At 34.3% G+C, this 11,344-nt stretch overlaps 1 protein-coding gene across 10 annotated transcripts in view; it reads right to left on the reverse strand.

Moving 5' to 3' along the window:
* ARAP2 (ArfGAP with RhoGAP domain, ankyrin repeat and PH domain 2) overlaps nucleotides 1-11,344 on the reverse strand; it is a 189,152-nt gene that overhangs the window by 158,609 nt on the left and 19,199 nt on the right. For all 10 annotated transcript variants that reach the window (XM_003128906.4, XM_013978574.2, XM_021101087.1 and 7 more), the window contains 2 exons: nucleotides 1,431-1,489; nucleotides 286-362 (listed from right to left, as the gene is read on the reverse strand). In XM_003128906.4, coding sequence (XP_003128954.1) covers nucleotides 286-362; nucleotides 1,431-1,489 — 136 coding nt within the window. The remainder of the gene's footprint in view (nucleotides 1-285; nucleotides 363-1,430; nucleotides 1,490-11,344) is intronic.

Raw genomic sequence — 11,344 nt, forward strand, 5'->3', positions numbered from 1 at the left:
TTATAGGAGCTTGCCTTTTTTTTTTTTTTTTAAGCAATTTATCTAGTGGTAAATTTTGAAAACCCACTGACCTGTATTCCTGAGACCAAACTGAAATGCGTTTTTGTGGTATGTTTTTAAAGATAAAAATCTACATGATTTTAGTGAACAGAATTTTACTGACTAGAAATTTCTTTCTTTATTATAGCACATTCTTCAAACAACTTAAAGGAAAATTAAGAGGCATATTTAGGCAGAAAAGCAAAGAATTGAATATGGATAAAAATAAAAATGTATGGGACTAACCTTAGAATTTTCTAGTTTCTGGAAGAGAAAGGTCTCTCCATAGGGTAAAATGGAAGATGAATTCTCCTCATTTGAATCTTTTGGGGGAATTATAGGATGAAAATGGAAAGTTGTGAATAATGAAAAATATAATTTGAAAAATAAAAGCATGTGTTTAATTATTTTAGCAATATCACAACTTAAGCTTTATTCTCTTAGAGTTCAAAATTAAGCTCTTAATTCTTACCCCCAACTCAACCCTAACCGTGGTTTTCTCACCAGTCTACACCCCTCACTTCACGACCAAGACATACTACTGTTTCTCAAAGTGTGATGTGTCATACATATCCTTGCTAACTTCTCAGATCCACATTAATGAAACAAAGCACATTTTCCACATACAATGGAAATTGTCATGGTGTGTTTATAATGTTAGTTCCCAAATTAGAGAATAGTGTTAATGGCAGAAAATTAATCTTTATTATAATTTTCAACAAGTGATCATTGAAAGTTCACTAACATAGCAGCTAGATGTTACAGCACTCAAAATGACAGAATCCACTTGATATAATCCCTCTAATACCATAACTACTAACACATTGTAAACAAGCTATTTCAAGAGAATTTCCACTATTCCTGATTATACCGATCTCCAAGAAAAAATTCTCAACACCTGTGTTTTCTGCTGTGGCAATTTTTTTCAAAGGTTTGGTGGCCAGGTGTTTGCCATCTTATCATTGAGAAGAATGTAGAAGAATGTTCCTGAACTTGTATAAGCAGGATTTTCAAAAAGAAAGAAAAGCATTTGTCAACGATCAATTGACCACAGCTATGTCAGCCCTTTCCTGTTACCCTGGCAAAATTACTCTCCATCAATCTACGCCCTGCAGCTCAGACTGTCAAAAACCACAGAACTTAGTTAAATGCCTTTGACTGTGGCTAAAGATAAATGAAGCCTGCAGAAAAAAAAAATTATATCAGCAAATTTCTATGCATCTGCATCGGTAGTACTGTCTTTCGTTCATTCACATTTAAAAGTGTCTGAAGAACCATGAAGTACTCAGGCATGCTCACAGGTGGGCTGCCTTCTTGATCATGATTTTAACACACATAAAACTCTAGAATGACTACTAACTAGTTTAGAGACTTTAAATGCTGAGACTCACTTTGCTGTGTCACAGATCTGCCAGTTGAGGTAGGAACATTTCTTCTCTCATGGAAATAGCTTAAAGCAAAGGCAAAAAATAGATAAGGTAAAATACATATGTAAGAAGAGATGTTACCCTCTTGAGTAAAGGATTCATCATAGACACATACATTCTTTTGTGGAGAAAAAGCAATATTCAAAAATAAGTTTGATTTTAATTAAAAAAATGGCCAAATTCCATACATGTGTTTGTCTAAACAGCCTTAAAGGATGAGATTTTACTGGACTTTACAAATGTTTGTTTCTCACATTTATAATTCACAAAAGTAAATGAGTATATTTGCCCAAGTATTTATGGAGGAATTTTTTTGTCATTAGCTTTATAATATTGAGTCAAAAATTTGTCTGGCTCTATGAGCATAATTCGAAAATACGCAAGGCCTTTTCTCAAAGATATTACAGCCCTGGGAGAGAGATACAAGTAATTAATTGAGAATACAACGTAACAGCAATGACAGAGGACAACACTGTGGAAACAGAGGATAGTGAATGCCTACCACTATATGAAAGAGTTCTATTTATTTTTGCATCAAAATATAAGAATCGAGACAGCATTCTTAACTTCTCTTAAATATACATATATAGAGACATATATGTGTGTGTGTGTGTGTGTGTGTGCAAGTAACTGTAAGAAAAGATATTTTAAAAAAAAGAACAGAAACCAATGAAATAGAATATGGAAAAAAATCTAAAATCATTGTAACCAAAAGATGGTTCTTTGTAAAGATCAATGAGATTAAAAATCTCAGGGAAGGAAAATAAGAGCAAGAAACAGAAGAGAAAAATTACCAGTATCAAGAATGAAAGAGAGGACATCACTACAAATTCTATAAACATTAAAGGGATAATTACAGGTGATTGACAGCAACTTTATGCCAATAAATTCAATAACTTAGATGAGGTGAAAAATTCCTGGAGATACAAATTAGCAAATATGACACAATAATATCCTTCTATGTATAAGAAAAAATAAATTTGGTAATTAATCACCTACCCTCAAAGAGCTCCAAATATTAAACTGGTGAATTCCACCAAACATTTAAGAAAGAAATAATACCAATACACAAACTTTTTCAGACTAGGGAAGGAGAGGCTACTTCCTATTTCATTCTGTAAGGCCAGTATTATTGATACACAACCAATGAAAAACAAAACCATAGAGGATGTTAGACAAATATTCCTCATGAGTTTAAGATGCAAAAATTGTTAACCAAATATTAGCAAATTAAATCTAACAATATATAAAAAGGATAATACATTATGACTAGGTGAGATTTACCCCAGGAAAGCAAAGCTAGCTTAACATGGAAAAATTAATGTAATTCACCAAATTAAGAAAATAAAGGGGAAAAAAATCACATTCCCATGGAAATAGACTCAGAAAAAAACAGACAAAATTCAACATCCATTTATGACAAAAACTCTCAGCAAATTAGGAATAGAAAAAAAACTTCCTCAACGTAATAAAGGTCATTTATGAAAAACCAACATTATAGTTAATGATTAAAGACTGAATCACTTCCCCTAAGACTGGGAGTAAGGCAAGGAAGTGGGCTCTCACTAGTTATATTCACATTATTTCAGAGGTTGCAGTCAGTGCAATAAGACAAGTAAAAGAAATAAAAAGAAAATAGATTGGAAAGGAAGGTCTTTTATTAGCATAAGTCTGTATCTATTGTCAATAGGAAATCCTAAAAAACCTACCAAAAAGCTTCTGAAACTACTAAGTCAATATAGCAAGGTCCTAGCTTAGCAGAAATATTTTTAAAAATCAACAGTATTTCTAAATATTAGCAATGAACAATTGGAAAAATAGTTTGAAAATACAACTTTTACAATAGCGTATAGAAATATGAAATACTAAGGGATAAATTTATCAAAATATGGGCAAGATCTACACACTGAAATTCTAAAACACTACTGAGAAAAATTAAAGAAGGCCTAAATAAACAGATATATTCATGGATTAGAAGACTCATTATTGTTAAGATATCAATTCTCCACATATTAATATATAGAATCCCAAATAAAATTCCAGTGGATTTTAACAAGGTGACTCTAAAATTTACGTGCAAATACAAACAACCTAGAATGATCAGAATATTTAAAAGAAGGACAAAACTGGATTATATTTACTATTTGATTTCAATACTCAGTCTAAAGCTGTAATAATCAAATTCATATGGTATTGATGAAAGGATAGATATATATCATATTTATCATATATAGTAAGAGTATCCAAAAAAATCAAAACCCAGAATTAAATCTAACAAAATATTTGCAAGAACTCAACTAGAAAACTAGAAATTGGAGTTCCCATCATGGCTCAGTGGTTAACGAATCCGACTAGGAACCATGAGGTTGCGGTTCAATCCCTGGCCTTGCTCAGTGGGTTAAGGATCTGACGTTGCTGTGAGCTGTGGTGTAGGTCACAGACGCGGCTTGAATCCTGCGTTGCTGTGGCTCTGGCGTAGGCTGGCAGCTATGACTCTGATTAGACCCCTAGCCTGGGAACCTCCATATACCTCAGGAGCAGCCCAAGAAATGGCAAAAAGACAAAAAAAGAAAGAAAGAAAGAAAGAAAGAAAGAAAGAAAGAAAGAAAGAAAGAAAGAAAGAAAGGAAACTAGAAATTATTACTGAAAAAAATTAAAGAAAATCTAATTAAATGGAGAAACATATGGAAGACTGAATACTGCAAAGATGTCAATACTCTACATTAATCTGTAGAATCAGTGTAATCCTAAGGAAAAGACTGATGGGGTGGGTGGGTATGTAGAATATAACAAGTTTATTTTAAAATTCATATGAAAAAGCAAAAAACCAAGAATAACAAAGACACTTTCGAAGAACAAAATGAGATGACCTGCTCTATCAGGAATCAGGATTTATTTTTAAATCTATAATAATGGAGACACTGCATTAGTGATAAAACAATAAACACATTAGCGAAGTAGAATGAAGAGGGCATAAAGGAGCCCAATTTTCATTTAACTTAAGACAAAGATGTCAATCTTGAGCAATGAGCAGAGCATGTTATTAATAACATCACTTGGATATCTATTTAGTATTTTAAAAAAAATTTTACTCCACCTCAAACTATACATAACTCAGGATGGATTGTACATCCCAACATGTCAGGCCAAAAAATAAAGCTCAAAGATGATAAAATAGAACATCTTTAGACACAAAAAGTTCTAGTTCTAAAGGAAAGAATAGTAAATTTGACTAAATTAAAGTTAAGAACTTTTACTCATTAATAGTCATTAATAGTTACTATCAAGGAATAAAAAAAGAAGTAATGTAGAAAGGGAGAAATAGATTCAACAAGGGCTAATACCAATCTTGCATCAGTAGTTCTTAACGATTATTATAAAACACAGAAAATACAACTCAAAAAACAAATCTCCACCCTCCCCTCAAATGGGTAAATTAATTGAAAAGGTACCACATTTAAAAAAGGGAGGTAGAAACATGGTCCAAACCAATAAATGCATTAAATGGTGCTGAATTTTGTTAGCTGTCAGGAAATACAAATTAAAATCGCCATTAAATATCACTAACCATCCACCTAGATGGTTAACAATTTTTAAATATTCAAATGCTGCTGAGGGTCTGGAACACAGGGAATGCGCGTACATGGCTGGTGTTAACACAAGTGAGCGTAACCACTTGATGACGAGAACCATTCTGCAGTACCTGCCAAAGCAGAAGATATGCATTTCCTATGACAGCAACTGTACTCCTAGGTACATATTCAACAAAGACACATTTAGATGAGAGGCCAAAAAAATAAAGCTCAAAGATGAGAAAACTGAGCTCCAAGAAAAACCATCCAAAAGAATGGCAACATGAAAAAGAAGTTAAAAGACACTGTAGGAGAATCACACAAGAGAACACTATTCAACAACCCAAACAACAAACGGACAAGCAAGCCACATGGATGCATCTCAAAATCATCATTTTGAAGAAAAGATGTCAGACATGAAACATTACTTGCTATATGATTCCATTTATATGAAATTCTAGAATAAGCAAAACAAATTTACATCAAGATCAGTGGTTGCCCAATGCAAGTGAGAAGATAGATCACAGCAAATGCGTGACTTTTTGGGGGGGGTGATAGAGAAGTTCTCTGTCTTGATTGTGGAGTATACTTAACATCAGTCTGATTAATGTAAATTAGATATAAAACTGATTTACATATGTGTATACACATATATCATTTATATGTAAAATATAAGATGATGTTGAAAATACAAGAAATGGCAATAGCAGAATGGACATCATAGTGTAGCCATACAGTGAAATATGCAGCAGTGAAAATGAACAGTCTACAGCCATAGGTACCAACAGAGATGAGTCTCAATATTAAGCAAAATGAGCATAACTAAAATAGTACATGCTATATGATTGCATTTTTAAGTTCACAAGACAGTCAAAACTATAGTACATTGTTTGGGACATACTTAAGAGGTAAAACTTTTTAAAAGCAAAAGTGTAATCATTATTTAAAGTCAGGATAGGAGTTCCCATTGTAGCGCAGCAGAAACAAATCCAACTGGTAACCATGAGGTTGCAGGTTCACGCTCTGGCCTCACTTATTGGTTTAAAGATCTGGCATGCTGTGAGCTGTGGTGTAGGTTGCAGACACAGCTCGGATCCCAGTGTTGTGGCTGTGGCTGTGGCTGTAGCTGTGGCTGTGGTGTAGCCTCGCAGCTACAGCTCTGATTCGACCCCTAGCCTGGGACTCTCCATATGCTGCAGGTGTGACCCTAAAAATCAATAAATAAATAAATAAATGTCAGGATAGAAGCTGTCTTTAGCAGGGGAGGGCACAAAAATTTACCAAGAGTTGCAAAATAATTCACCCTTTATTTGTTCATTATCCCCAAATTCTTAACACTGTTATAATTGTTTCCTTGAATTTCTATGTCACTGACACAAGTACGTTAATAATTTAACCCCTGAGTAGAGCAACACTCAAATTTTATACCTCTTTGGTAAATTTTACTAACAATAAATACTGCTAATTATTATTGAGCATTTATGTTAAACACAGTTCTCAAAATTTTATAAATACACACACACTTATAATGTGTGTGTGCATGTACGTGTGTGTAGTTACAAACACACTAAGAAGAGCTATTATTATCTCCATTTTTAAGAAGAAAGTTGGCACACAAAAGAGTTAATTTCCCACGTCACACACCCATAAGTAACTAACCTGGGACTCAAATTCAGGCAGTCTGCCTCTATAACTCCTATTCTAAACCACAATGCTTAACAGAAAACTCAACCTTAACTTGCAAAAATAAAAAGAAAATTAAAAAAAAAATTTTTTTGAACTCTTAAGTACATCCATTAGTGGTATTTTAAAGCATATTTTGTTGCTTTTACTTTTAGTCTTACAAATGTAAAGAAAAGAGTTTGCAATGATTTTTATTGATTTCACTATTCAATAACCACCGGCAAATAATTACCAAATCTAACAATCAACTTTATTTGATTTATTGTGGATGAAAAATTAGCTCAAGGAGTTTCTGCTGTGGAATAGTAGGCTAAGAACCCAACTTCAGTAGCTCAGGTCGTTAAGGAGGCGTGGGTTCAATCCCCAGCCCAGCGGGTTAAAGGACCCAGTGTTGCTGCAGCTGTGGCATAGGTCAGAGCTGCAGCTTGGATTCAATTCCTGGCCCAGGAACTTTCATATACCATGGGTGTGGCCATTAAAAAAAATAAAAAAGAGAGAAAAAAAGAATGAAAGAAAAAAGATTAGTTCAATATGAGAAACAAGTTGTTTTAAAAACTGATGATTAATAATTTACATTCTCATTTATCTACAAATAAATCATCACAAGCTATTCTCTGTTTTAATATATATTATATCCAAAGCATTTTATTAGGTTTCTATGTCTACATCTTATATTTTATCCTTATAATAGTCTCTGAGGTGGGAGCTTGTGGCCTCACCCTGCCAATAAGGAAAGGAGGCTCTTGCTGCCCAAATCACAGAGCTGATAGGAGGCAAAGCTAGTATTCAAGGTTAATTCTGTCTTGAGTGCAAAGCCCATGTTGTTTCCTTTCTGCCTCTTCTGCCCCGTAATTTTCCATCAATTGTCCTAAAAACTGTGGATTGCAAAAACTTGACATATAAAACACGGTTGATTTGCAAAGATTAAAATCCATAAAGAAAAGCAAGAGTCATCATCTTCTATTATTATGCTTTGGTGATCTTGGTCAAGTTATCTAACAGCCCTGAGCCTAGTTTTCTCATTTATCGAAGGGGAATTAAAACAGTGCCTGCTGCTTAGGAATATTATGAGGATTAACGAGATAATACTTTTAAAGAGCATAAAGTGTGCCCTACACAATGTAAACACAGGTAGAAATGAGTCAATTGTTTTTTTTTTTTTAATTAAAGAATAGTTGGTAACTCCTGATAAACTTAATATGCACAATTATTTCTTAAAACTTTCAAAAGTATGAATGCTCCTCATTTGTAATAGTGAAAAACTGTCAGTGACAGAGAAAAACAAATTGTGGTTTTTTTCTTTTAATTAAATGCTATACAGTGGCTTTTGCATAAAATAGGTGCAAGGACGTGAACAAATCTCAAAAATAGTATTAAATGAAACATCAAGTTGTGAAAAACTAATTCTGATTATCAAAGTTAATCTTAAACATACCTATAGATGTTATTTTTTTAACATACTTTTTAACCACTGAAATTGCCAAGAAAAGCAGTGGCATAAAGGATAATGAATGTTAAAGATCTCTCTTTCTGATCTACGTTTACCTATTTTGGCAAGGCACCCTGCCAAAAGAAAGCCCCAAAACACAACGACGTACCACAAATGGACCATATCATTACACAGAACATTTGTTTAAAAGAAAAAAAATACAATTCTTACAGTTCATAACAGGCTAACTACAACAAACTACAGGTCATTACAGAACTGAGTTCAAAAGAAAAACACCACAATCATTAGGCAGCAGTGAAAACTGCCTTGAGGTTCCATAACATCTAACTAAAATACACAAATCTGAATTCAGAAAACAAGACAGACATTAACTACAGCACAGACCAAGAATGTGAAGTATATAATGCATAGATAATTACGTCTCAATCTACAAAGCTTCAAAAAATGTCCTTAGGATAAGAAAGAATAATTACAGAAGGATTACAACACAAAAGTCTACAGTCATTAGCATGAAACATTTTTCAGCAACTAGCAGAAGCTGCACTTCAAAAAATATTTTTGCAAACAAATCAGAATTTTTATTAATCATGAAAAACAAGTACAAACGTTACGTCTTTTTACTTGTGAAAAGTATAGAGCATATAGCCCCCTTTATCCTCAACACTAAATCAAATGGTTAACTATTAAACTTGATTCATTATTTGGATGTTCAAGTCAAAATGTTGCAAATATTGAAATAATCATCTCATTTTTTGTTGATCTTATAAAAAGCCATTTTAAAGGGAAAAAAAAATCTTATTTTCAGAATGCTAAGCATTTTTCTGCCATAATATGAAAGGCAAAGTTTTTCTTGAACATGAAAATGATGGAATGAGTTTCTGTATTTTTCTTACTCAGTGTTCCTCTTTGCTCATATATACACATAATATATATAGTTATATATATATATAGTTCAATATTAAAGTCTAAAAGAGTGGTATCCATTTTAATGTCTATACATGTCTATCTACATCTACGAGAAAAAAAAATCTAAGATTTTTATTTTTAATAAAAGGTTTACAAAAAGCCAGAGACCTCAGGGTTAGAATTCAAATTTTAAAAAAATCCTCAAAAAGTCAATAGACTACCTCAGTCTTAGAACAAGTTATAACAGTTGTACTCCAAGGGCAGTTCAGTCTTGCATATAGGAATGAAAAACCCTGCTTGCCTCACCAGTAAACAACACATGTTGCAGCCATCAACCCACTACAGCCAACCTGAGAGTGAGCCTGAGGGGACTTAGGATGGGAAACAACAGGATACTGACCTTAGACAGCTCAGTTGGATACCAACAGAAGGCTTTCAATGAGCCCAGACTCTTACATCTTCCCATACATAGAAAAGGGCTAAATTCATGAACTTGAGATGTCTGATTTTCTTTGATCAACAGGAATCTTTTGAAGCTCCCACTATCTGGTTTTTGTTGTAAAAACTCCTATATGTTCTGGCCCCTCCCTTACCTCTTCGGAGCAGTCTCTCAGAGCCAAGAGCTGCATCCCAGGCTTAAGTCCTTAGTTTTGTCCACCAAATAGAACACAATTCTCAACTTTTAGGTTGGGCATTTTTTTTCAGTCGACATATACCGCTTTTCTCGCATTTACCTCTGATTCCCTGTTTCCTTCCCCAAACATTCAAAGGCATAACACCTAAAAGACATGGCCTTGATACTTGTGCCAAAGATAAACTAGTTGCATGAAAGACGAAAATCATTAAAATGGGGAGGAGGAAAAGAAAGGTACCTCTTTAGTAGCTGAAAGATACCTGTTCCTTCCAGCTTTGAACACTAAGGAGGTTCTTCCTGGAAGGATCACAAGGCACACCTATGACTCCCAGGGAAATTGCAGTGGTGGGACTCATTTTCTGCTGGGAGACCTCTATAGGAGACCTCCAGGAGAGGTGATGAAAAAAGAGCTGGCGCATCAAGCTTAGTTCTGACTTGGCCCTCAAGAGATAGAACTTAAAAAAAGGTCCTGGAGTTCCCGTCGTGGCGCAGTGGTTAACGAATCCGACTAGGAACCATGAGGTTGCGGGTTCGATCCCTGCCCTTGCTCAGTGGGTTAACGATCTGGCGTTGCCGTGAGCTGTGGTGTAAATTGAAGATGCGGCTCGGATCCCGCGTTGCTGTGGCTCTGGTGTAGGCCGGTGGCTACAGCTCCAATTGGACCCCTAGCCTGGGAATCTCCATACACCGCAGGAGTGGCCCAAGACCAAGAAATAGCAAAAAGACCAAAAAAAAAAAAAAAAAAGATCCTAAGGTCTACTGCCCAAGAAAAGGAGCAGGCAGGAGTTCAGGCAAGAAGCCCAAGGCATGGACAAAGATAACCCATTTAACTGGCAAGTCAGTTGCATCAGATAATTTGGCAAGGGTTGGAGGGTGGAGGCACATGTCCAGGAGTGTAGAAATAAATCATCTCACACCAGGAGTACTCATCCAATATCATGTTTCTTTCACCAGTTATACAAAATGGCTAACAAATAAAGAAATTATGTTTAAAAACACTGGCCACAAAGAAATATTTTTATATGGTACATCAAGGAATGTACTAAATACCATTTGTTATGTATCAAATAATATAGAGATTACATAACCTACAGTTTTATTTGTGAAGTCATATTGTAATACTATAAAATCTTGCAATTATTATTTGCAATTCAGGCAAGGGCCACAAAGAAAAATAGAGGTTTACAAATAATTTACTTTTTTACTTTATAATTTGAGCAGCACAAATGCATAGTTACCCTTTACTGTCATAATTAATGAAGAGAGGAGACAATGGGTTCCCTGGCAGTGCTGTGATGCAGCTTACACTAAGTTATTTACTGCTAATTTTTACATTATTCCAATTCTCATTTCCAAAGACTCAGTCACAATGCGAATAACAAGCCTTTCTTGTGATACAAAGCTTACACATAGAAGTAAATGAACATCAAAAGAGTTACAAAATTTTATGAAAGACATCTTGTTTAAAACTTGAGCCAAACTTATCTTATCTGAAGTTACCCTTAGGGCTCCCAAAAGAATTCTGTTCTCCCAATTACACAGTTTTAATCTGTGTACTCCAAACGGACCCTTCTCATTTACTTTCTTTTGTTTAAAATTAGCAAAATATGCTAAAGCTATGGTGTCATGCAAA

Source organism: Sus scrofa, chromosome 8 (genome assembly GCF_000003025.6).
Source record: "Sus scrofa isolate TJ Tabasco breed Duroc chromosome 8, Sscrofa11.1, whole genome shotgun sequence".
Lineage (NCBI taxonomy): Eukaryota > Metazoa > Chordata > Mammalia > Artiodactyla > Suidae > Sus > Sus scrofa.